The sequence below is a fragment of the Mytilinidion resinicola genome (assembly GCF_010093595.1).
Source record: "Mytilinidion resinicola strain CBS 304.34 unplaced genomic scaffold BDZ99scaffold_1, whole genome shotgun sequence".
Taxonomy (NCBI): Eukaryota; Fungi; Ascomycota; class Dothideomycetes; order Mytilinidiales; family Mytilinidiaceae; genus Mytilinidion; species Mytilinidion resinicola.
The window spans coordinates 3,389,821-3,414,841 of NW_022985437.1; the positions used below are offsets into that span (position 1 = coordinate 3,389,821).

General features: G+C 50.9%; 9 protein-coding genes across 9 annotated transcripts; 6 read left to right on the forward strand and 3 right to left on the reverse strand.

Annotated features, from left to right (window-relative positions):
• Positions 1-1,818: 1,818 nt before the first annotated feature.
• On the forward strand, positions 1,819-2,979 carry BDZ99DRAFT_470934 (uncharacterized protein; the record flags this gene model as incomplete). Its single annotated transcript, XM_033721695.1, has 1 exon — positions 1,819-2,979. One exon carries the CDS (start codon positions 1,819-1,821, stop codon positions 2,977-2,979), a length of 1,161 nt encoding a protein of 386 aa, XP_033584970.1.
• Positions 2,980-4,144: 1,165 nt separating this feature from the next.
• Positions 4,145-7,321, forward strand: BDZ99DRAFT_374186 (ankyrin; the record flags this gene model as incomplete). Its single annotated transcript, XM_033714912.1, has 5 exons — positions 4,145-4,575; positions 4,625-5,485; positions 5,555-6,218; positions 6,428-6,662; positions 6,792-7,321. The coding sequence occupies 5 exons, from the start codon at positions 4,145-4,147 to the stop codon at positions 7,319-7,321; spliced, it is 2,721 nt and encodes a 906-aa protein (XP_033584971.1).
• A 1,641-nt stretch (positions 7,322-8,962) lies between these two features.
• BDZ99DRAFT_531192 (uncharacterized protein) lies at positions 8,963-9,704 on the forward strand (the record flags this gene model as incomplete). Its single annotated transcript, XM_033726442.1, has 3 exons — positions 8,963-8,968; positions 9,068-9,149; positions 9,223-9,704. The coding sequence occupies 3 exons, from the start codon at positions 8,963-8,965 to the stop codon at positions 9,624-9,626; spliced, it is 492 nt and encodes a 163-aa protein (XP_033584972.1). The 3' UTR covers positions 9,627-9,704.
• A 605-nt stretch (positions 9,705-10,309) lies between these two features.
• BDZ99DRAFT_470937 (uncharacterized protein) lies at positions 10,310-10,929 on the forward strand (the record flags this gene model as incomplete). The annotated part of the gene is made up of 2 exons (XM_033721696.1): positions 10,310-10,466; positions 10,553-10,929. The coding sequence occupies 2 exons, from the start codon at positions 10,310-10,312 to the stop codon at positions 10,927-10,929; spliced, it is 534 nt and encodes a 177-aa protein (XP_033584973.1).
• A 2,036-nt stretch (positions 10,930-12,965) lies between these two features.
• Positions 12,966-13,292, forward strand: BDZ99DRAFT_514233 (uncharacterized protein; the record flags this gene model as incomplete). Its single annotated transcript, XM_033724853.1, has 1 exon — positions 12,966-13,292. The coding sequence occupies one exon, from the start codon at positions 12,966-12,968 to the stop codon at positions 13,290-13,292; it is 327 nt and encodes a 108-aa protein (XP_033584974.1).
• Positions 13,293-13,307: 15 nt separating this feature from the next.
• Positions 13,308-16,188, reverse strand: BDZ99DRAFT_565540 (AdoMet-dependent rRNA methyltransferase spb-1). The gene is made up of 3 exons (XM_033727489.1): positions 16,156-16,188; positions 15,960-16,109; positions 13,308-15,913 (listed from the first exon to the last, which is right to left on the reverse strand). Exons 1-3 carry the CDS (start codon positions 16,171-16,173, stop codon positions 13,499-13,501), a joined length of 2,583 nt encoding a protein of 860 aa, XP_033584975.1. The 5' UTR covers positions 16,174-16,188; the 3' UTR covers positions 13,308-13,498.
• A 603-nt stretch (positions 16,189-16,791) lies between these two features.
• On the forward strand, positions 16,792-19,960 carry BDZ99DRAFT_405780 (uncharacterized protein). Its single transcript, XM_033716435.1, has 2 exons — positions 16,792-19,076; positions 19,126-19,960. The coding sequence occupies exons 1-2, from the start codon at positions 16,896-16,898 to the stop codon at positions 19,747-19,749; spliced, it is 2,805 nt and encodes a 934-aa protein (XP_033584976.1). The 5' UTR covers positions 16,792-16,895; the 3' UTR covers positions 19,750-19,960.
• On the reverse strand, positions 19,891-20,678 carry BDZ99DRAFT_457565 (replication factor A protein 3). Its single transcript, XM_033718711.1, has 3 exons — positions 20,454-20,678; positions 20,234-20,336; positions 19,891-20,167 (listed from the first exon to the last, which is right to left on the reverse strand). The coding sequence occupies exons 1-3, from the start codon at positions 20,604-20,606 to the stop codon at positions 20,103-20,105; spliced, it is 321 nt and encodes a 106-aa protein (XP_033584977.1). The 5' UTR covers positions 20,607-20,678; the 3' UTR covers positions 19,891-20,102.
• Positions 20,679-24,154: 3,476 nt separating this feature from the next.
• Positions 24,155-24,878, reverse strand: BDZ99DRAFT_531200 (uncharacterized protein; the record flags this gene model as incomplete). Its single annotated transcript, XM_033726443.1, has 1 exon — positions 24,155-24,878. The coding sequence occupies one exon, from the start codon at positions 24,876-24,878 to the stop codon at positions 24,231-24,233; it is 648 nt and encodes a 215-aa protein (XP_033584978.1). The 3' UTR covers positions 24,155-24,230.
• Between the last annotated feature and the right edge of the window lie 143 nt (positions 24,879-25,021).

Genomic DNA, 25,021 nt, shown 5'->3' on the forward strand with positions numbered 1-25,021 from the left:
GGAGCGTTCATCTGTAGGTTGGGAATGTAGGAATCTCATTTGTCTATTTCGAATATTTCGGTGTTGGTGCTGCAAAGGTCAGCCCGCCCCATCTATCATCATCGAATCATCATTCAAGTTGCTCTTTCTTGCCGCTGCTTGGGGCACACCCGTGGACTGTTCCAAGCTCGAAGATGATGTAATAGCCGATGCGTGTATAGTGAGCTAGCTTTTGACTGGCCGGGTACCTGCTGGCTGGGCTACCCCTAACGGTGGTGTTGAGCAAGCAAGAGCTAAAGTCGAGCACTTCTGTGTCCATGTGCTGAAAATTCAAACCTGGTAAACCAACGTCAAGGGTGGTGCAGTAGAGATTAGGCTATCTTTTGACTGGTTGAATACCGGCGATGTGGGCTACTCCCCACAGTGGTGTTGAGCGAGCAAGAGCCGAACTCACGCACTGCTGTATCTATGTGCCGAACCTAAAGACGTAGAATACCATTGCTAAGGTTGGTGCAGTGATGACAGGCTCCCTTTTGGCTGGTTGAGTGCCTGTTACATGGGGTACTCCTGACAGCGGTACCGAGTAAGCAAGAGGAAAGCCCCGTGAGCGTTATACCCAATGGCCTAACGTTACGACCTAGGAACTCTGGAGGTGGACGGCTATCAGCAGGAAAGAAATTGGACTAGACACGTCTGTTTGCCACTGCCTGGGGCGCCGTCAGGTCCTTTTCAAGAACTGAACACGATGCCAAAAAGTTGACACAGTGGAAGTCAGACTGCCCTCTGACTAGCCAGCTATTTTCCATCTGAGCCACTCCTCACAATGGTGTTGAGCGAGCAAAAGGTGAGCTCAAGCATTACTAAATCCATATTCTGAAATGGAAGACATTCGTAACGATGTTCCAGGTTGACACAGTCGAAAATAGGCTTGCATTTGACCAGTTGAGTACTTGCTATCTAAGCTACTCCTCATAGTGGCGTTGAGCGGGCAAGAGTAGAAGCGTGCGGCGGTATATCTAGGTGCCAGAACTACTAACCTCGTACTCCATGAGATAATAGGCTTGTTGGCCACGGAGCACCTGTTGGACTGCTCCAGCCAATCAGAGGGCTAGACGGTAGGTGCATCTTTATACCATTTCGAGGGTGTCTGCACAACAACTCGGGCCTGTTCTAATGCCTCTCGGGTGCGTCCTCATCGTGGCGCTCAACATTCAATAGGACGAGAGGTTAGAACTGTGGGTAGGCTGCGCGGTGTTGCAGTGACGACCCGTTGTTCATAGGACCGAAATCCTTCACAGATAAGATTTTCCCATCTTATCTTCTAGTTGCCCGAAAAGCAGCTACAGGGCGAGTGAAGGTCAGCTGAATTGTGTTTCTTCATCTTTGGGGGTCCAATAGATCCAAGGCTCTGCTTATTCATCGTCTTGAGCAGAACTCGGCTGCTACTTCCAGCCACACGGTCAACTCTAGTCGCTACCCTACAACACACCGCGAGATCCTGCCCGCTCACGTCCAACCTTGGGTCCAACAGACGGTACCATCACAGCTTTTCATATCATCAGCACTGAGCATCCCATATCCTCGGGCTCCGATTCATCTACATCAGTGAAACCTGGTTGCACTTCCAGCACCAGTGTCGTCTCCAACTCATCTACGCAACGACACGCCGCGAAGTCTACCCGGCCTACAGTCAACCTTGGATTCCACAGACACAAGCATCACTGAGCTTTTTTTCATCGTCGCCAAGCGTCGTAGAACGTCTGGCTCACGACACCGCCACTTCAACCACGGCGCAAGCAACAACACAACCACGGAACCACTGCACGACTCACCACCACCATGTCCACTCCTACTCCCAGCGGTCGGCCTCTCCTAACCCTCAGCCCTGAGCTCACCACGTACACTCCCCGATTCGACGCTGACATCTTTTCTAACAACCGTGCAAACATGGGCAACATGGGCAACACGGGGGTGCCCAAGAACCACAGACAGTCGAACAACCAGACTGCCGGACCCGCCATGTCCAGCAACCACACGCAGCCGTCATACCAGATGCCTGACATCTTTGCCGACACGGCCATGGAACGCATAACCGTCGACAGCCCCTCCAACGCCAACCTCCGCGACGACATCGCCGCCCGCCTGAAATACACCATCAACTTCAAAGCCAACCGGCTCGGCTTCCGATCGCGCGACGGCTTCCACTACAACGTCACTGTCGAGACGACATGGGCCGATCGCGACCTAGAGGCCCCGTTCTTCTCGACCCCAACACCGCTGACCTACGACCCCGACTGGCAACTACCCGCGGTGGCTAAAGTAGAGAGCAATGCGTGGGAGGTCCGGGCCATCGTAACGGCCGAAATCCCCACACAGGACATGCTGGACCAGGCGCGGTGGGCAAAGCAAGGCTTGGTGGTCAATAGGGACAGGGTAGTTGCGAAGTGCTGGGAGGAGGAGCTAAGGAGCTGGGAGAACCTTATCATAGGAGGCCGCGCTGTGCCCCCAACAACCACCAACACTACCGCAGACGGCGACGCGAGGACCGATTCTGCGCACCCTGTGGGCCAACAGAAGCCCATTTGCACCATCCCAGGCCCCGCTTACGGCCTCCCGGTGGGCCTTGGCCCGGGAGAAATCACCCTCGGCGTGCTGGAGGGCGAGGAGGTGGTGCGGGGGCAGAGGTTCGCGGCGCCCCCGCACCTGCACGGCTTCCAGAGCGAGCGTGAGGCTCTAAAGGCGATGTACCACCTCGCGGTGGCCCATGAGAGGAGAACGGCCCCTGAGGAGGCGGCGGCGAAACGGGAGAGGGAGGCGGCGAGGCAGGTGGAGGAGCAGGCGAAGGAGGCGGAGGAGCAGGCGGCGGCGGAGAAGGAGAGGAGGAGGGAGAGGAAGAACCAGCTGGCGCGGGAGGCCAGGCTGAGGGCCCGCGAGGAGCGGGAGGCGAGCAGGGGAGGGAGGGGAAGGAGGGGTGGAAGGGGCCGGAGAGGGGCCGCGTAGGGGGCGAGCGGGTGGGCAAGTGAGCACACTTGCGGCGATTCTAGTGCCTCATCAGGCTTTTCATGGTTCTTCTGCCAATAGGGCGTAATGACACTCTTTGCTCTTCTTCTGTCAATCATCTATAATGTTGTTTTTATGAGTTCTTCTGTTAATAGAGTGTAGTGTGACTATTGGGAGTTCTTCTACGCATACTGTCAACTGATTAGACGCTTCTACTGCTGTGGCTTAAGAGCCTAATTTGGGACTTTTGGGCTGTAGTTTTGGGAGTACACACATCATACTCAGTCACTCCCGGCCTGTTCACTCTAGATGAACGCAAGATGTCAAATTTAGGAGCCTGCGAATTAGAACTGTGATACCACGACGTGAGCGCCTGGTTTGCGGCATGTTGAGTGCGGTTTTGGGGGCATGTGTACTACACTGGGCCACCCCCGGCCTATTCACTGTTCAAAAGCTCGTGATGTTAAACAATCGAGCATTCAAATCAGTCTTATGAACTGTCGTAGTTCGATCACCTATTTCAGGGCGTCTGGGCCGTGACTTTCGGAGGATGTACACTATACTGGGGGCCACCCCAGGCCTATCAGACCCTAACAAAGTCGGAATGTAAAGGACTGAAGCCTGTAAATTGAACTTGCGTTCTGCGGTAACTTATGCACGCGATCTAGGGCTTGTGTGGCGTGTATTTGGGGGCGAATGCATTAGGTTGAAGCACCTCTGGCCTATTGAACTTAACAAAACTCAAGATGTAAAATTCCGGAAGCTGTAAATTAGGCAGTCTAGCGGACCAACTCTACATGAGAGTGTGTTTCAAGGCGAATAGACGGTGATTTCTGGGGTTGCGTGCACACACTCAAGGCACCACTGGCCAAATAGAAATAAGTGAACTCATAATGTAAAAAGCGGGAGCCTGTCAATCAGACTCTATTCCTCTAGTCTTGTGCGCGGGCTTTCTACCTTATTGAAGACTCCCACAACCAATCGAAGTGTCTCGTGGAACAGTGTGCGATGTCAAGCTGCGCACGTCAACCTGACACAAGTACCCTTCATTTCCCAATCTCCAGACACCGTCTCCTCCAGACTGCTTCACCTTCATGCAAGCGTCAATAAAAACATCTATTCCTCCCAGTCTCAGCGCTTCACGGGCCGAATATAACCCGAGATCATGGACGGCATCAGCGCCGCGGCAAGCGTGGTGGCTGTATTCCAGCTTTCCAAACTACTGATGCAATCCTGTATCGAATACTGCGAAGACTTTAAGAATGCGAAAGACGATTTGCGGCGTCTTCGACAAGCAGTGACGGAACTCCGCGACGCCCTCGAAGATTTGAAAGATATCTACGACACAGCGGACACTGTAGAGCTCTCTGCCCTTGCTCGATTGATGGAGAAAGATGGAATATTCGCGCAGTGCAAAACTGCAATGGAAGCTATCATGAAGGAGCTCGATGGCTTTACCGTGTCGAGCAAGGCATCCTCTGAACAGCTCCGCAAGTGTCTCAAGTGGCCTTTCAACAAAAAGAAGATGGATGAGAAGATTGAGGCTCTACAAAAGCATCGTAATGCAATTCAACTTGCATTAGCTTCAGACCAACTGTAAGTCGAGCATTACTGGGCCCGTGATAGCCTGAGTTGACATTTTTAGATCGGTAACGTTATCCACTGAGGCCCACGTCCTCGCCATGCGCGCCGATACGGTAACACAACAAGCCATGGAATTTCGCGAAAAGATATTGAGATGGCTCCCGGGCGCTGATACATCCTCGAATTATCAGGCGGCTCAAGAACAACACCACAAGGGAACGTGCAGTTGGCTATTTGGGACGCCGGAGTATCGTGAGTGGAAAAGTTCACCGCGTACTTTTCTATGGCTTTATGGCATCCCTGGTTGCGGAAAGACTGTTATGAGTTCTACAGTCATCCCTGACCTCAATGGAAAATACGAGCCTCAGAACATCCCAATCGTGACCTACTTTTATTTCAGCTTTGGTTCGAAAAGAGACGGAACGAACTTCCTTGCGTCTCTCATACAACAACTGCTAAGCCAGTCGAGAGATTACCAGTTTCCGGAAGAACTGAGGCAACTATATCGTCGAAAACAAGACGGGAACGCAGCTCCCAGCTCGAAAGATCTGGTCCCAATTTTGAAAATCATATTGGAGTCATTCTCACGTATCGGCTTGGACGTTTTCGTCATCATAGATGGCTTGGACGAGTGCCCTAAAGGCGACACTAGGAATGCAGTACTTGGGCACCTCAATTCCGTGGCTGCGTTCGACTGCAATTGCTTGCACCTTCTTGTAGCAAGTCGACCGGAGCACGATATCAAGAAAGCCCTGGAGCCGTTACTCACATTCAAGCCTCTCTCAATTGACGAGATCCACGTTCGATCTGACGTCGCCTTGTATGTGCAACACGAGATTTCTGATGACCCCAAATTGAGAAAGTGGGAGGGCAAACTGGCACGGGAAATTGTGTTAACGTTGGTAGAGAAATCTAATGGCATGTGAGTATCCTTTCAAGGTGTCTGACTATTCCAAGAGTTGCTTACTAACATGTGCTCTATTGATTGAAGGTTTCGTTGGGTATACTGCCAACTCGTCGAACTTCGTAAATGCAAATCACCAGCCAAGCTGAAGAAAGCATTGCAAACGCTTCCACAGACTCTGGACGAAACATACACCCGAATTCTAGACAACATGGATGAGGATGACAGAGAAATTACCCAAAGAGCGTTGGCATGGCTAGCGTTCAAGTTAGACTCGCATAATCTAACTTTAGAGGTACTGGCCGAGGCAGCTGTGGTAGAGACGTCACAAGATGTGCCCTTTGATCTGGATAACCGATTGCAAGACCCAGAAGGGGATATTTGCGAGATACTTGGAAGCCTAATTGTGCTCGACCAAAGCGCTGAAAAGAAGACCGTTATCCGCCTCGCACACTTCATTGTCAAGGAGTATCTACTATCGGAAAGAAGTGTTAAATACGGCATTACTGAGCAGTGTGCTCACGCATGCATAGCTCGAGCGGGGATTTCTTATCTCAGAAGTCTGTGCCGGTTGATCAAAACCCCCGGAGACTGGATGAATCATAGTTCATCCTTTCCCCTTTTACCGTACCTAACAAACTACCTCATGGGCGATAACCGGCATATTGTGCGCGGACATCAAGAAAGCTGCCCGGGATTAACATCACTCTTCATGGATCTTTTGCACTCTCCAGAGGTTTACAAGACACTTGTCAGGTTGTGAAGAGGCAGTTCTGTGTTGATTTGAAGAGGCATAAGGCCCGTATATATAGCCCCTGAAAAGGGGGGGTTTACTCCCCTGTTCCCCCTTGTTACGGATATGGAAGGATGTAACGCCACTGACACGCTAGTAGTGGCAACCTGAGTACACTAGTGGAATCCGTAGAAGTAATTGCTCTCTTCGATCCCCGTGAGCTTGAGTTTTATCCATCAGACACAAACTACATAGTTCATTCAGCCTCCAGCTGGGGCTACACAGAGGTAGTGAGGGCGCTGCTGGAAGATGGCCAAAATCCCACCAGAGCTACGCCCAACAACGGGCAAACTGCCTTACATTGTGCTGCGTCCTTTGCTAAAGAAGACGTAGTAAAGATTCTGCTCGAATATGACGTTCAGATCGATGCCAGGAATGCGGACAGGTACACACCTCTTTGTTGTCTTGTTCACCTTTCGCAAATTTCCCATCAGCCTGCCACTGCCAGATTGGCAACCGCCCGACTTCTCATCGGCCACGGGGCGGATTTCAAAGCCAGGCGCGGCGATCTTTCCATTTTCGAGAATGCAGCTGGGAACGGATTGATTGACATAGTTCAACTCCTGATACAGAAAGGACTGAATGTGAACGAAAAGTCTCCCAAGCGGAAAACTACGCCTCTCTTCTGGGCTATTACTAGGCACCAAAAAGAGACAGTAAAGTTGCTTCCAGATCATGGCGCCGAGACGGATTGTGAAACCTTATTGGGAGAAACACTCTTCATGGCCGCCTGCAGTCAAGTCGATGTTGAGATAATTGCCATGCTACTCGAACATGGCGCTTCCCCGAAAAGACTCATGGAAGATGGGTCGACGGTCTTGCACAGCCTACGTAACAATATGGGAACAGCGTTAACCGTATATACGCACTTTCATCTCGGTTCGCTTAAGTCTACGATTCGGCTTTTGATAAAACACGGCGTGGATGTCCAGGCTAAGAATGACAAAGGACAAACTGCTTTGGACTTGTTTCGCCGATGGGATGATAAGGCTGTTGTAGAAGACGTGGAGCGGATCCTGATTCAGGGATCGACGGAGGAAGGCCTAGTTATTGAAGAATGAAGAGTCTTGTCATCTGGAACGCTCACTCGATCAAACCTGAAATCACTCCTCGCTTAAGTAACTAATCAAAGTATTTTGCCATAAATTTCATTCAGAACTGCTTTATCATGAGCCGATAAGCTCACTGACAGGGCCATAATCTGTGCTATGGTTTCATTAGTCTTTCATTTGATGCTTTTCTTTGGGCATGAGTTTCTTATATCCAAGCCAGAACATCTCTTAGGGCATCGTAGTAGACTCGAAGAGATTAGGTTAGGTTGACTTTCATTCAGATATGGGGCAATGGTTACTCGAAAGTTTACCAAATCGGATTTCACAGTGAGCGAAAGCTTTACATGGTTGTCTATGAAAAAGCAGAGTCCCGGCATGCTTGTGTTCTCCAACAAGACTTTTCGTTGAATATACTGCTACGTCCGACCCCCTGAGGTATACTCGGAATCGCTGAATTTATTGCCATTCACTTTTTGCTTAGCACTCAAATCGGGTTCCAAACACTCGGGCCGCTTCACTATTGCTCGTCACATAGGATATTCGTCTTTTCCGTGAGCTAGTCTTCGAAATTATTACGATACTCATCTTCAAGATCTCTAGCGGGTTGGCAAGTGCCTCATATCTCGAATGTGGTCTTCAGCAACTGGTTCAAGAAGGAACTCATCTCATGACCCCGTCTTTTCGGCGCACGGCGGCCCACAGGAGTTACGACACGACTCGGAACGGTGAGAATGGTTGTCAATCTGGATGAGGGCAGCCTTTCGACTCATCCACACTTGCATTATTTCATCCTCGACTGGTAATTGTACAATTCCTCGTTATAAGCATCCGTAAACTCCTTTACCGCTGTGTGAGAAGCTTCGTATTATTTTCAGCATCCCTAGCAAGAGAGAAGTTCGGCACTTTGGACAACTAGTAACCTCGCGAGGCTACCCCAACAGCGACAACACGGTATAGGCAGATAGGAAGTGTATCCGCTGCCCCCGATTTATGTTAGTACATTAAAGCCCCGCAAACCGTCGCAGGAAATCGTACGGTTATCTATGGCAAGGTACTGTAGCTACAGTGAACTTTTCCATGTTATCGGTGTCGATGATCGATTGATGGCGTCTTACCAAGAACTCTATTGAATTGTCAACAAACCCTTGGAAGTTGATGCCCCAGCGAAAGCTGGTGTTCCAGTTCTTGCTCTGTTAGTGAGCGTGGTTGACTCGTTTCGTCGACAATATCCTTGAATTCGGTATTCTACAACTTTACTGAAGGAAGTTGTAGCTATAAAGAGTCCAGGGTACCAAGATAATGGCAAGACGACAATCCCTTTGTGTGCACGTGACGATTCTCAAAGGTTTGAACATTGGTTTCAGCAGCAGGTCGGCATGGCAAAGTTACTCGAGGCAAACGGATCGATTGCTTGATTGGCATTCGTCGTTAGCGATGGTAACAGAACTTCCTCGAATGTGCGACGTGGTGGAAGATACGCGTTAGTTCGGGAATCCTGGAGATGAAAGCAGGCTTGTGGGAACACTCCAGCCCTCGGCCCCGCGGCCGACTCGGAGTCTCAAGCACTTACGAGCTATTGAAAATAGGTTCAAGAAAACACCAGATCTCTCTACATACATATCAGCCTGCCCTGGAGTTTATGCTTCTACAATGTTTGTAAGCGTTTCCTTGCCATCTTCTACAGACATAAAAAGGCGGCAGTGTACGCCCATCACGACTCAACCAACTTCCTGACCCAGTAACACGTTGATACAGTCCACCGCCATCCGCAAGATAGAGCATCACACGGGAGATTTGAATGGTGGCTCAAATTCCGGCATCATCGACCTTATTGAACGTACGTGTCCGTACTCCATCGCCTCCTCCAATTTAAGATCTTGCATGACCCAGATAATATTTAGGTATCGTAGGCGCCCTACGCAACGACTGGAACTGCATTTTCGCCGTAACTGCGCGAAATCCGCTGACCAGCGAATACACCGCCTCGGTGGTGCGATACGATCCTGATGATATGAACCACGATGAAGTGAAGGAGCTGGTATTCTACGAACGGCCAGTGCCTGGCGCAACGAGAGAAGAGACATTGAAAAATTTGCTGTATAAAGTGGAAGCGGACCTCTGGGAGGCACAACAACGTACTCGTGAGAGGGAAGCGGGGGAGGGGGATCATGAACTGTATGAGGACGCCACTGACGAGGATAAAATGAAGGAGGATACGACGGTTGAAGATCGGGCGACTCGAACAAATTCTGCAAAGCGAAGAAAGCTAGAAGAGGCTACGGGGTCAAAATCAGGGGACAGAGCTAAGAGATAGGCCCCTCTCATTCACATGGGGCGGGTTGACCAATTTGAAATCAACGATTTAATGCTAGGCATCTCACGTACATACACGCCTGGGAGATAAGTTGGGGTACTCCCATTGGCTTCTCAAACTTCAAAACGATGTGAAGGTGGACGCAGTGGAAATCAAACTACCTTTGGGCTAGTTTAAATATCTGCTAGCTAACGTGCTCTTGATAGTGATATCGAGCGAACAAGACTGGAAGTTGTGCAGTGGTATATCTGTGTACCCAAACTTATGACGCCGTCATGTAACACAGGCCCCGATCTGAAGTGAACTCGTTCGATCCTTCTTTCCAATGCGGCCCATATTCCGCGGGAAGTAGAGAGCCGCGGGAAGTAGAGAGAGTCACTAGTCCTGTTTGGCGATTTATAGATCTACACAGGGAGGCGGCACGCTCGTTTTACTCAGACATAACGTTGCATCACCGAAAACCATGGAAAGGCTGGGATGTGTTTATTATTTGAGCCAGACATATCTTTCCAGGAAACTTACCAACCACCTCCAGAATGTACTTTCATCTGTCATGTTTGCACGTGGCTGCTCCGTCAGCAGCATATAGAGCATCCCTAATTTCCTAGCTACCCAGGATCAAAACACCGCTCTCCAATCTCTTGCCGGTTTCCAAGCATTTACAAAACGCAAATCCGCCTGCAATGAGTACACCATCAAGCACCACGACATCATCGTCAGGAACTTTGCGCGCATCATCCTCCCTAGTAATTTCAGAGATCAGCGAGTGCTCAGCGACGAGTAGGATCGTGAGACCACCAGTGAACTATATGTACATGCACATCCATTACCACATCGAATGTACGTATCACGCTAAGCCGCCTAGTTAAACTGATAGATTTGGCTTTTTAATAGAGCATGACTAATGCTGATCAACACGCACACAGCTACCGTGATGGCGCTGGGACACAATCACAGTAAGATCTTTACCGTGACTGCACACGACCCTGTCACCGACGGCCAACTTCCGAATCGAAAGTACACTGCCGCAGTCATTGAACAGATCGGAAAGAAGAAGACTGACCCAAGCGGCACGGGGGTGAACGTCCTCTACGAACCTTATTACGGGAAGTCAAGAGAAGAGGCGCTTTGGGTGTTGTTGGAAGAGATGGAAGAGAAGGTATGGGATGTGCTGCACCCAGAGAGGAGGACGTGGGATACGAAGATCGGTGATGGAGACGTGGATGCAGGGGAGATGGACACCCAGAGCGTGGATGATCCTGAGATGAGGGAAGGAGAAGGCGAAGACTGGAATCGATCTTGAGAGGCAAGCGAGGAGGAAACGTCGAGTGAGGAGGAAATGTCGAGCGAGGACGAAACGTCGAGCGAGCGGCTAGATATCAAGCAGAAGGTGGATGGATGAGACTTGATAGGACTGGCGGGAAGGGGCTCTGGAAAAGATACATGGAGCGAACTTCTAAAGGCCAATCTCGGCATTTATGGCCCCTCGCCTTCTTGTTCAACCAGAAAACAGGAGACTTTGATTTAGCTAAGAAGAAGATGAGTTGAATGTAAACTCCGCAGAGTTGATCATTGTTCACCGATGACTCCGTGAATTGAGAGATGACAGGCTGGACATGGCGCTACACTTCCGACAAACGACCCGCCCCCAGCGTTATCGACTGAGGTACAACCAGACACTTCGGCACTTACCGCGAATCATCCATTTGCTTCTCGCCATGTGGTGTACACTCAATGTTTGTGAAAGTTTCCTGCTCGTGAATATAAAAAGAGCTCCCGAAAGCTCAATCCCTCAGAATCACACACCGCACAGGATTCCCCTTTCCATCTCTCATGGCACACTGTAATGAACATTGCAATAAGCCTCGCCCCCAGAATCTTCCACGGCTGGATCGTTAAGAAACATCATGTCGCCCCACTCTCATAACAACGGCACAACCCTAGCGACATCCATTTTGTCTGGGTTGACGGAGTTGAAGTTACACATCGAGTGTATGTAGAAGGATTTTCAACCTAACCAAAGCTTTCTAACTCGATGTTGCTAACGCTCCGGAATAGCCATCGCATCATTTCTCAGACACGACTACTCGAGTATTTAGACGATGACTGCATGCGATCTGAATCCTAGCAGCGAAGGGAGGAGGTATTCAACCGTCGTCGTCCGCCGAGAGCAAGGAGTTGTGGGCCCAGGCGTGCCAGCGGACACCATCTTTGGGCCAAAACATGGAGGATCGCGAGAACAGGCTCTTTGGCATTGCTGACCATGATGGAGGGCAGACTGTGGGAGGCTCTGCATCCCATAGAGCAGACCCAGACCGGCGGAGGACGAGTTTGATCGATCTTGACGGAAATGTGACTGGCGCGGCGAAAGGAGAAGGTGAACGAAGATACGGGTACCACGTATATTTCGCAGAGTTTGTGAATGAATTGCGGAACGAGGGTTGGCATGGCTGTGGTTATCCTATGCACTAACTTTAATGACTTGCTGAAGTAAATGATGAAAGCATGCCTGGGGAAACAGCGCGTTTCTAATGTCATGAATACGCTCACCCATCACTATTTCAGGTGCTTTACCCCCTTACCATGAAATTTCCACAAGATGAGAATTTCTTTAAAACTTGAATTAGGAAGTTTCCTAGGCTTACAGTTGGCCTGCTTGGCCGCTTGTTTGTGGTGCTTCAGCGCATCGTTGCAAATCGGGAAGAGATATGAAACACGGTGTACCCAAGTTTATGCCCTAGTACAGTACCATGGACCCTGCCCGGCGATTACCCATTGGGCAATCCTTGCATCCTCTCCGTGTGAGTATCCTAGACGCAAATTGAGACAGTTTGCGTGCTGTCGGAAGCATGAAGAAACCTTCTTAGACGATGAAAGAAGATGCGGTTAGGGTTTGCGTACTGCTTCCTTCTCTTCAGCAGGACAACAGTCCAAAAAAGCAGCTGGAGGCCACCATACTGTTTGTCGAGGAAAGCTGTTTGGCGAGTGTGAGACCGGTTCTGGAATCTGCACCGACTATTTCGTTGTTTTGGTCTGAGTTATAGAACCGTTCCTCTTGGCAGTTTTCTCCATCAGATCAGCGACGTAATCCATCCGACATCTTATCCATCATGAGCAACTACCCAAAGAGCACCAGTGCCTCAAGCGCCCTTGACGAGAGGATTGAAAGAACCCTTTTCCACGGATGATGCTAGTGCAAATGACCCGCCGCGGCTTTCGACACTTTCCTTACGCGTCCACATTGAAGGTACGGCTTGGAAACCCTTTTCTCGTCTAGACACTTCTGATAGACTAGGCATGGGAAGCTACATCAGCCCAAAATATAAACCCGGGACAATCATGGCCGCGCGCAATCCCACCGCAGACGACAAAAACGATCGAAAATACTCCGCCGCAGTTGTTTGTCGTCAAGATAATGCGCAAGAGAGCAACAGAGAAGTCATTTGTGGCCCTACGTACGGAAAATCAAGAGATGAGGCGCTATCCAGGTTATTGGACATGATGGAAGAGCAGGCGTGGGGGGTGTTGCATCCCGGGCCTGCTGAGCAGCCCCAGCGTGATCAAATGGACGGAAGCGGAGGCGGTACGAATGAGCCAGCGAACAGGAGGAGAAATCCGAATGAGCGGACGGGGCTGACGGGGAAAGTTGGAGGCATGGGCATCTGAGTTTGAAGCAGTATAGTACAGAGGCGTCTGAAGTAGACCAACGCTCTATCCTGTTGGTCAAAATAATGTTCTTGCGCTTTGCTTATGTTTTGAAAATGCGTTGAAGAACGCCTGACGGTGCCAGACAAGTGTGAAGACCCATTAAAATCTCATGAAAGCTAACTACATTCCAAGAGCATCTATCGGATGCGCTCGGAACAATCTCATCACCTCTTCTTCGTCTTATCCTTCAATCGCTTTTCGGCCCTAGCATCCTTCTTCATCCTGGCATCAACCATCTTATACTTGCCCTTGGTACCCTTCGGCCTGCCCTTCAGACCTCTATTCCCACCTTTAGCAACTACAACGGCCACCTTTTGCTTCGGCTTCTTCTTGGCGGCTCTGCTCATCAAGCGCGCGATGCCCTGCGCCTTCTCTTTCTCCGTCATACCCTCCTCATCCGCGAGCAATGCGCTTTTCTTCTTCAGCTTTTCGAGCCGTTGCGCAGCCTTAAAGCGCTTCCGATCTTTCGCTTCACGGACTTTCTTGATGGGCCGCGCATTCAGAGCTCGCGTCTTTTCTTTGATAGCAGCGGCACCGGCGGCCGTGATGGGTCGATGCGGCTTCGAGTGCTTTCCCTCGTCGTCGAGAAACCAATCCGGGAGGCCGTCGGTATCGCGGAGGGCATACTTGTTGAACCCATCATCAAGTAAGTCGTACTTAGTTTTCCTTCCGGAAGCGAGATCTTGCGCCAGGGTCATGGCTTCGGCGGTGATAATGTCGATATCTGGGCGGCCGTTCTTCATGGGGACGGCGTCTTCATCCCAGGTAGAGTCCGTTCGTTTGACAGATTCGAAGCCGCCTTTAGTTTCTTCGTCGGACCATTCGTCTTCCGAGTCGGCATCGAATTCTTTGGCGATTCCGTTCGATTCTGAAGTGACTTCGCCCAGGGGCGTAGCATTCGCGTTCTTCTTCCCGAGTTTGGGTTTTGTGACTTTCTCGGAGGGTAGAGGCTTCGAGGACCGGACGGGAATATCCTCTGCATCGGCCTCGATATCAATCCCACTATCTTCGTCCTCATTCTCTTCGAGGTCGTCCAAGCCATCGATACCTTTGAAGATGTCCTGGTCGAAGAATCGTTCTGCGCGTATCGTGAGAGTTCCTGGCTGGTTTTCTGGATTCAGATCGGTGACCAAAGATTTCCGCACTTCCTCCTCATCGCTATCGCTGGAATCACTCGCTTCTTCTTCAATCATATCTTCATCACCATCACTTCCCTCGTCTTTATCCGAGAAGCCATGCCACTCGGCATCTTCGTGCTGCTTCCTCGCTTTCTTCGCGCGGTACTTTGCATCGGATGAAGCTTTTCGCTCTTGATACTCATTGTACATTCCATCAAGTTCACGCTCTAACCGATCCTCTTCGTCATCGGTTGACTCTTCCTCGCTTTCTTCCTGCGGCTTCTCCTCTTCCACGACCTTCGTCATCCTACCCTTGGCAATCTGACCAAGTCCACCAGCCTTGTCCACAGTCTTCAGCATGAACATGGAGTCATCTCCGTTAGGCCCATGTTGCTCCATACCTATCTCCATAGGTGTGGTCATGTGCATCTGCAGGCGAAATAATTCTTTCTGCTTGCGCTCATTTTCGCGCCGCCGTTCTTTGCGCTTGACCTTGGAGTCGCGTTCTTTGAGTCTCTCCATCTCTGCTTGAATCTTCAACCCTTCGTCCATGGACTCGACCTGGGCGACTTCTTCATCCTCAGCTGCAGCTTTCTCTTTCTCTGCTTTCTCCTTTTCGGACTTTTTGGAAGGAAATCCGAATATCTCCCGTACCTTCAGCCGCCACTTCAGCAGCCTCTTGAAGTCAGCTCGTCCCAGAACTTTCAAATCGGCACAGCATTCGCGAATCTCCTTTGTGGTTTCGGGTAGTTTGTCTATGGTAGCTAGTGCGATATCTCCATTGGGCTTCTGGTCGAAGCTGAGCTTATTGAGACCTCCGAGCATGGCGATCGGATCTGTCGTCTGGATGAAATCGGATACAGGGACCTCCTTGAACTGTGTCCAGTCATCCTCCTCATAACCCTCTCTCTTCCTCTTCTTGATCTCAGGCTTGAAAACCTTGGCCTCGTTATTCGGAGCGGGAGCAGCAAGTTCGGCGAAAACGGAGCGGGGGTCGAGGAACTTGGGATCGAGGTATTTTGGTGCTTTGTAGCCACGGCATACGACGAAGATTTCGGCGGAAACGGATCGCGAGGAGGGAGGTTTGGTGGCTTCGACTTTTGTGAAAAGCTGATTGAAAACCCAGAGCAGCGAATTGTAATCTTTCGACCTGAAAATCTTGGTGACAAATGTGCCGCCCTCCACCAAGAAGTCTGTCGCTAGTCGCAGAGACTGCAGCACGAGCTCGGCCTGGTTAAAGGAGTCCTGCACCCATGCGGTACCAACGTTGGGCGCACCATCGTGCAACACAGTATCCGCCTTCCAGGTCTTCAGATGTTGGCGGAGCGTCGCGCGACATTTATCGGTCGTAATATCGGATTGGAAGGTAATGCAGCGAGGAATGGACTTGATTGGGGCGAGATCGACGCCGACGATGAGGGAGTTCACAGGCATGACTTCTGCGGCGACTTGACACCATGACTGCGGAGGTTAGAATTGCGCAATGTGGAGTAGGCAGAAAACGTACTCCTGGCGCGGCGCAAAGATCTATCAAGACCTTGCTCTTCTCGAGAAAATTGAATCGCTTGTTGAGCTGGATGAGCTTGAAGGCGGCACGAGCACGGTAGCCCTTTTCTTTTGCGAGCTTGTACCATTTGTCGAGACGGCCTTTGCCGTGCTGTGGAGGGTCAGCGAAGTATAATGCGTCCAGAGGGAAAACGCACCTTCTTCTGGATCGCCATGGCTGCGAATAAACGTGGTGGTGTTGATGAGGGGGACTTTTGAAAAGTTCGAGGACGCAAGAAATTCGAAGGCGGTGGCAGAGAAGCTGCACAGAGCTTGGCATGCACATGCACAACCAGCTGCATAAGGGGCAGGAATCACATTCGAGCTACTGTGTATTCATCGTGTCACATTGAGGAGTCCTTCATGGCTCTTACCAGTTTACTAAGCTCCAATGAGCATACTAGTCCCCGAATGCGTCTAGAGTTCTATTCCAAACTCCCCCATTTGAAGGCGTTCACGTGCCTGACAAGTCCTGTGGCACATTATTGGACCTCTAGAGAGAGCATTATAGCAGTCCAACCAGCTTTCTAGGCTACCTCAGAATTTATTGAGCTATTCGCAGTCTCTAGAATCAGACTGCTAAGATGCGCATACTGCCAAGGTTCTGAAGAGTTCTGAGGAGTTCTGAAGAGTGAACGGTCAGTCGGCGAATTATTCTTGGCTAAACTGCCCACTTAGCGTGTCTAACCTGGCCAGTTTACTGCGCAGGACCAAAGCCTCACTCTGGCCAAAGCGCGAATGACGCTGTTGTCTGGTGTTCATGGAGGCCAACACCACCACCACCACCACCACCAAGGTATCCCTACTCAGCGCCCACCTGCGTTCCCTCTATGCTAAGCTCGAGCTCACTCCCCAGCGCCGCCTCGACCTCCCCGACCGCGTCCTCCACGCCCTCTCTATGAGCCCACGCAAGAAGTCCAAGCCGAACCCCCAGGCCCCAGCTGCCGACCCCGAGCAAGCTGGAGCTGAACCCGAATCGCCGCCTGCGCCAGAGCAGCAGCAGGAAGCCCCGGAATCCAGCGGGAGTCCAGAGATCACCCCGTCCACAGCGCCGACGATACAAAGTTCAACTACCGCCAGCAGCACCGCGTCGAACACCACCACCACCAACGCCTCGGGCAGGCAATCCCAAGGCAAGCCCTCGGGCCGCAAGTGGTATGGGGCCACGGGGAGCTGGCGGTCAAAGGCTCCTCCCGTAGCCCAGATTGCGAGGGCGAGTATTGCCTCTGCTGCGGGGACGACGTCTGAGGTGCCTGCTGATGCGGACAAGAAGTCACTGCCAAACACGCCTGCGAAGCTGCTCTCCAAGAGGAAGTCGAGCAAAGGGGTGCCGACCGCGTCCATGACCAAGTTCAACGTCAACTCAACACATTCAGTAGACAAGACAGGCGGAGTCGACTCGGGCGTCGTGGACACGGGTGGGGTGGAGACGGCAAAGGAGGATAAGGAACCGCCAAAGGACACGGAGCCGGATCCCCCATTACCACCCGAGCCACCCAAGGCCGATGCGGCGGAGAGGAAGGAGGAACCCGACGCGAAGAGACAGTCGGTCAACATCACAGATTGGAGGAGTTGGTGGTCGAGACCAGACGGATACCCGGCGGATGGGAAGGCGACAGACAAACTGAAGGCTGGAGACACGATCGAGGCACAGACAACACCACTTCCGGGAGCCACCCCGTCTGAGGATGCCGTCAATCAGAACAAGATACTGGAGGGCACTGCCAATGAACAGGCCGCGGACCTGAAGCCTGACGACAAGCCCGATCTGAACGGGGATGTGAAGCCAGCCGACGATAAAGCCGAAGCGACGACGGCTACCGGCACCGACAAAGGCACACAGAGCAGATCGTGGTTTACATTTTGGAGCAGTACACAGAATGCTCAGACCAATAACCCTCAAGAAGCGGCACCAGCACCGCCGAAGACGACGGCGACTGAAGAGGCACCATCTGAAGCTACTCCAGACAAGGATATTCAGATGTCGGAGCCTCAAGATTCTACCCCCGCAGCCAAAGCAACACCACCAAAGTCGGCTGGGTGGGCATTTTGGTCCCGTGCCGAGCCAAAAGGCCGTGAAGAGGATACGAAGTCCACACACAAACAAGTCGGAGAATTGGCCGTCGCAGATACACCCTCTCAATCCCGTCCCGAAGCAGCTCAGTTCAACGAGCAGGAAACGCCACAGCAGAAGGAAACTCCAAAGACCCTTCGAGGTCGTCCGAGAGGAAAAGACCTGTCCAAAGACACCAAAACATCCGCATCCTCCGCCTCGACTCCCTCCAAGACCACACCCTCTCACAGCCCCTCTAGGGTCTTAGCAGCAGCCGCACCGCAATCTGCACCAAAGCAAGCCTTGAAAGCAAAACAGGAGCCTCCCAATTTACTCCTTCCTGCTTTCAGCCAAACTTATGGGCTTCTCCGCCAGCCCACCTACTGGCAACAAATCCGCGAATACTTCCTTGGAAACGAATCTGCTACACCTCATCTACATATCGCACCCTCACCTCCCCGCATCAAGCGCGCCATCGCCATCGGTGTTCACGGCTACTTCCCTGCTCCCCTCCTCCAAAAGGTTCTCGGTCAACCTACTGGGACCTCGATCCGCTTCGCCAACGCCGCGGCCGCCGCCATCGCAGAATGGACACAGCAGCGCGGATACGAATGCGAGATTGAGAAAGTGGCGTTGGAAGGCGAAGGTTTCATTGCCGATCGGGTAACCACGCTCTGGAATCTCCTACTGAACTGGACTGAGCAGATACGGAAAGCAGATTTCATTCTCGTCGCATGCCATTCCCAGGGCGTGCCTGTTGCCATTATGCTGGTTGCCAAACTAATCCATTTTGGATGCATTAACGCGGCAAGAGTCGGGATCTGTGCCATGGCTGGTGTGAATCTAGGTCCGTTTGGCGAATATAGAACACGGTATCTCGGGGGTACAGCAGCCGAGTTGTTCGAGTTTTCGAGGCCGCAGAGCGTGGTTAGTCAGATGTATCTTGGTGCACTAGATGAGGTGCTTAGAGCAGGTGTGCGAATTGTCTACGTTGGCAGCATCGATGACCAACTTGTATCGCTTGAGGTATGCTCCCTCCATTCCTATTCCGTCCTAGACCACTAACGCTCTACAGTCATCGACTTTCACTCCTCTCTCACATCCCTACATCTACCGTGCCGTTTTCGTCGACGGTCGCATCCACGCGCCAGACTTCCTAACCCACCTTGTCGGCTTCGCAATGAAGCTCCGCAATCTCGGCTTGCCCGACCAGGGTCTCATCCGTGAGCTATCGCCCGCACTAGCCGGCTCCCTCTACTCCGGCGAAGGACACTCCCGCATTTACGAGGATCCGCGTGTATATTCTCTTGCCGTCTCGCACGCTCTAGAGACCACATCTCTACCCCATCACCCCTCCTCTTCCCAACGCCCTGCGACGTCGGCCGGGCTGCCCCTAGCCACTCCTTCTACCCCTACTGCCTCGCAAAAGAGCAAGTTTGAGCCCCTCGGACGGCTGGGTAGGGAGAAGGAGGATCCACTGGCGCTGAAGTTCAAGGACTATGAGTCCCCAGCGGGGAAAGAACAGAACCCATACTTTTTACCCTGGGCTATGCGGGGTTTGTTAGAGGAAGAGTTTGTGAAGCGCGAGTTGGGAGACGAGGTACAGGAGCTACTAGATATGTTCGAAGAGTGGAAACCGCAGTCGAAGGCGCTGCGGGACGTGAAATTCAGGCTCGAGGTGGTACGAAGTAGACTTTAATAGGAAGAATAGCGAGGGATCACGCGTTACGATTTCGGGCGCGCGGTAGAGGCGTTAGTTCTTTGGGGCGTTTGAGTTTCGGTGTACACTTGAGATGGGCTCTTGAGATGGGCTTGGATTCCGGCTGGGGACGGTGTTGATGGGTTTGGGCAGGCAGATAGCACGATACCGTAGATACAACTTCACGCTTTTACTACTAATATGAAGTCATGTTCTTTTGCATTGTCATATCAACCCGTGAACGGTTCATTTTAGTCCGCTTTGAATCAACATCGCCACCGCCGGACTTGCCTCAACGCCTAGTCAATGTTGCCAATTCGTCGCGGCATGTGACCCGACCCCGACGCGCCGGCCTACTCGTAGAAAATCTCCTTGTACTTATGCGTCGCATCAACGACCGCATTCGCAGCATCGAAGTCTGCGGAACGGTTGTCAGTGCCACTCACACTGATCTAAACCCGAAAGCAATGCGGGGAAAACATACCAATTCCCTGCCCCATATCCGTACTCGTAAACACCTTCACCTCCAGATTCGAGTCCACCTTTCCAATAATCTCGACCGCGTTGCCGACGGCGAGATGGCAGTCCTGTGCTCTCGTTACCCTCGCATCCTCCACCAACTTCTATCTACGCCATCCCAGCAGCAGTCATCGCGTCCTTCAATCGCGGAGGCTGAAAAGGATGAATGCGGGGAGGTAGCTTACCCTATTCGTCTTCAAGTCCAGCGTCACCTTCCCGCCAGCATCGATGAACGCGGTCTCGCCCGCTAGCTGCACCACCTTTCCTAGGATGCGGACCGTTTGGCCCTGGAATTGCGAGAGGTAGGGCGCCAGGATGCGGGGGGTGGCTTCGGTCATTGTGGTAGCTGGCAAGGGGGCAGGTTTGATGCTGTGATTCAAGGCGGATGGGGATCGATAGTGTTGGGGTTTGATGGCGGGAGGCGCGTGGATCTCGGTTTTGCGTTTTCGCGTTGACACGTGAGGTGGTGAGAACGGGCTGTGATTGGCTGGATTGCGGTGCGATGGTCGAACATGCTCCGTGTCACGAAAGGTGACAGTCCATGGAAGCACCGTCTGAGGTGGCCTAGATAGTTTCTAGGTTGCTCAAAATCGGCGCTTTCCATTCCGGACAGAGCTCTGAAAGTGAATTGAAGGACCCCAAACAGCGCCAGAACGGTGTGCAGAACCAATGAACCAGCTTTAGAGCGGAGTTTACATTTCAAGTCTGCAAAATTCCACGGTTTTTCAGAGGCGCACTTGTGGACTATCACTCCTTGTAGTCCCGAGCGTGCTGCGGGTGGCGGTAGCGGGGACTATGTGATGGGGTTCCTGGAAATTTAGAGTCGATGAAGGTAGAGCATATTTAACGGGCTTTGGAGATGGTCTAATAAATCGGCGAAATTTATATATGCTAGGGGTGGATTGCACGGAAATGCGATGGGCCCGGTAATGGCCCTCTTGGACCCGATTTAAAGGTGAGAACTAGGACGGATCTGAAGCGTGTTGGAATTGAAGTGTCTCCTACGAATAGAAATTTATCAGCGGGGGTTGGAGGACTTTTGGCTGAACAGAATGTGTTCCCGGGGAAGCCAAAAATTGCTGGTCCTTATTGAGAAGGTTTGGAAACACACCTCGTATCGCGATTCAATGAAAAGTGTTGGAGGACTTCCTTCGGTCAGGCGTATCATTGCTGCAAACAGCTGTGAAGCTGTTACTCCTGATTTACGGGCTGGAAAAATTGACATCCCATCCGAAATTTAAACGCGGTGTTGGGAGACCGCATGCAGTGGCATTAATGTGGAAAATGAGTGCGGACATGATAGGCCTGGTTTGAGCCCTGTGAATTTTAACATTCAACCTTTTTCAATTGAGTGTCCTTATGTACCTCATACAGCAGCATCTGTTCGGCAGACGCACTCTCACAACAGATCGTATTGGGGGTCACGTCCACCAGCTATAAGTCGCGATGCAGGGGAACCATCCTCATTCTATTTATCTCCCAGAACGCGAAATTTCAAAGCCACTACTGACGTACAAGATGTGGATCGCCTAGTAGCCATTTAGTGCAAGTGTCTGATTTAAACGCTCTCGAGCACGACGCATCAGCTGAAAGATTTGAGCGAGCATAGTAACAGCACCTAGATAGCAAAAAAAAAAAAAAAAAAAAAAAACCCCTAGAATATGCATAACATTCGCTCTCTGTTAGCCAATGTACGGTGAGTGAAGGGTGACAATACAGTGCACAAGTGAGTCGACTATCAAAAATTGGTGTTTTTGTATGAATACGATTTACACCCTAGCTCATAACATCCACCCTAACGTCGTGAATGCCCTCTACCCAGTCTGACACTAATTTCACCCTGAAACAGAAAAGGACTACGAGCTTGTTAACAAATTCTTGACGCTTTATGCGTGGCCGTCGTGAGGTTCTGAGTGGACCCAACTGGTCGAGTTCAGTTTTTCATAAGCCCGTCGAACATCCTCACGCAATTACACCCTGGTGTACGCAGACTCGCCGAGAAAGTGGCTGAGTAGAAGGAGCAAGGATCATCGATGTTCATTCTCAAATCAAGTCAAACTAGACAAAGAAAATTAGGCTTGAAGCGAGTCTGTACTGTTGGCAAGAGAGTTACCTAGGCTTAAACATAGATAGCACCCTTGTGATTACATCTCTCCCGCTCTCTTTTGCACAAGTACTGATAGTGCCAGCCTTCCTTGCACGATCAAGGCCCATCAAGAGTTGAAATCCTGTTCGACAACTCGCAGACGCGTAAAATGATGTCCTAAGTCACCTACCATCTCAGTCGCATTCTCTTCTCCAACATCATTATCATCATCATCATCGATCCAAATCTCATCAACTAGGACATCCTTGGTGAGATCGTACCAGTTTCCGACTACCTTTTTGAGGTCGAAAACAGCGTTTAGTCGGACTTGATCTTCCCGAATTGCCACTTCGTTCCAGTCACAGTCGGGCGCTTTTCCTTCCGGATGGTTGCTCTCGTTGGTCTCACCATCTATCCCCATTTTCGAAAAATCGCCATCAGGCTCAACTTCGGGATGCTTTTTGGTCCTTTCAAATCTAGAGGCCTTTCCGTGCAATATAACCCCAAAATGCTGAAAAACGTCTGCGTGCTTTCTTAATGTTGGAAGAGGATCAATGTTTTCGCGAAATATCAGGACTGCATAGGCGTAATCGGGTCTTGACAGAACATTACACCAAATGTATATCGTTTAAAGTAGGCGTTCTAGTTGATTTTGTCTAGTCGCGTCAGTTTCTAGCTCTCGTTATTATAAGCGCGATGCTTGCTTAAAATCTGCTCTTGGATCATTTTAGCCACAATATCGTCGTTGTACATCACGGCGATGACTGCACTGTTACTTGTGAAGGTGTCTTGCTAGACGATGACGAGAAGACCAGACGGAGGCCGAATTGATAAATCTATGATTGGCACTATTCGAATACCTGCTTCTTTATAGACAGGCAGCTGGCAGCCCATTTAGATCCTTGTAGTTGTTTGCAAGTTGCAAATGTTACGAACTCCTTATTGGTAGGTCTTATCCACGGTTGACAGGTGCGCACGCATGACCAGCCTCCAAACAAGCTCATCCAAGGAAACCTAGATTGAAACGTCTTACCTGATTTGGTGATTCCTCCTAAAATCTGACTAAAACCCCAAAAACCTATCGTCTCCACAAACATTCCATCAACCACGGGGCGCCTTCTCTAATTAGTTCTTTCAGCTGTCCTCCATCTTCGTGGGCTTAACCTTAAGACAAAGCTCCTCTACATTCTCAGTCTCGTTACTTCTGTAGTGTCCAGGGAAACTTACATCCTCTGACTTCCTGGTGTAAAACGAAAAGTTTTCCAACTTGGTCCCAAGCGCATCAAGTGCCCCGACTCGCAAACTTCGGTCCCTGACGTCCGACTGATCTTCATACATCTCAATTTCGCTAATTCCTCCTTGCTGATTAGGTTCCGTCATTTGCACGTCTCCATCTGCAACCGTCTCCCCAACCACGTAAGTGAAATCTTTTGTCCACATTCATTACGCCCTCTACGATCACAGGCGGGTCTAGGGTCCCCTCCAACTATGAGCGTAGGTTTCGATCAGATCTTTGGAAGTTTGTCCGGGCAACCGCGACATGCGCAAGAAAACACTCTCACAGGACTCTTGGCGAGGGCTTGAGTTATTATGGGGATGTAGGGAACGTTGTAAGCTTAGAGGGCAAGCTGGAAGTGCCCTTCGCTGGAATCGTGTACTTTACTTTCATCATCACTCCCATGCAACGCTGACACTATTTGTAATCTTAGAAGCTATGAACCAAAGTTCTCTTCGACGAACCCTAGTTAGAGTTTAGGCGTATCGTCACCCGAAAGTCTTTCGATTTTGCGATAGAGATGTGCCACATTATCGTTGAATTGTCCTAGGTGGGATAGCGTAATGATAGCCTTACACCTTCTCAACAACCCTTATGGCGCTATCTTTGCGCAAGGATTGTAAGAATAAAGGCAAGGAAAATAACAATCAAAACCAAGAAAAGGATAACACAGTTCATCCAGAGGCAATCTCCCTCCCCTTCAGCGGCAATGTGTTGTGATATATCGACACACATAGCCTCTAATGTATCCCGTCCAATCTCAAAAGCCTCTCGCTTGGCATCGAAAAGGGTTCGCTCAAGTTCCAAGGCCTTTTGTGCGAGACTGAGAGCGTCCCGCTCAGCTTCCAGCTTTGTGCGTTCCATGTCCAACGACTCGCGATCAGCCTTGACGATTTTTTGTCGGTTGTGGGAAGGATCCCCGCGGCTGTTATGATTCCTTGCGTCTGTGGGGATGCTCGTATAATCATCGTTTGGAACGTTCTTGTCGGAGTCCAAAGGTGCGTAAAAGTGGTGATGCATATGTGTGTAAAAGTGCGTATTTGAGGACAAGTGCGGAGGTGCGTAGATGTGCATCCCAGACTTTGCGCGACGGCTTGCTCCATGGGCCCCATCCTTGAAGGAAGTGGTGCCAAAGACGTTGAAAACGTGTTCGAACGGATCGTTAATGTAATGCTGAAAGGTGTCTTGCGAGGCATCGTAGGCGCCAGCGGTTCCGGATCGCCGCCTGCATAGTCTGTCAAAATCCATCTCGTTGCTGGGTTGATATAAAGGGTGATACGCACTTATATTTCTTTGGCATATCGCTACCGGCGAAAGCGTGCTTCATCTTGGTCGGAGTAGTCTCGAGGTTATGAGATGTTGGCGGACTGGAGCTCGTGAGCGGAAACTTG

Bases quoted from the DNA above. Each gene is read 5' to 3' on its own strand.
- BDZ99DRAFT_405780 (XM_033716435.1), top strand. From the start codon at position 16,896: ATGAGCCCACGCAAGAAGTCCAAGCCGAACCCCCAGGCCCCAGCTGCC. The intron at 19,077-19,125 runs GTATGCTCCCTC...AACGCTCTACAG, and splicing joins ACCAACTTGTATCGCTTGAG to TCATCGACTTTCACTCCTCT.
- BDZ99DRAFT_457565 (XM_033718711.1), bottom strand. From the start codon at position 20,606: ATGACCGAAGCCACCCCCCGCATCCTGGCGCCCTACCTCTCGCAATTC. The intron at 20,337-20,453 runs GTAAGCTACCTC...ACGAGAGCACAG, and splicing joins TGGACTTGAAGACGAATAGG to GACTGCCATCTCGCCGTCGG. The intron at 20,168-20,233 runs GTATGTTTTCCC...ACCGTTCCGCAG, and splicing joins GGATATGGGGCAGGGAATTG to ACTTCGATGCTGCGAATGCG.
- BDZ99DRAFT_565540 (XM_033727489.1), bottom strand. The intron at 15,914-15,959 runs GTACGTTTTCTG...TAACCTCCGCAG, and splicing joins ATCTTTGCGCCGCGCCAGGA to TCATGGTGTCAAGTCGCCGC.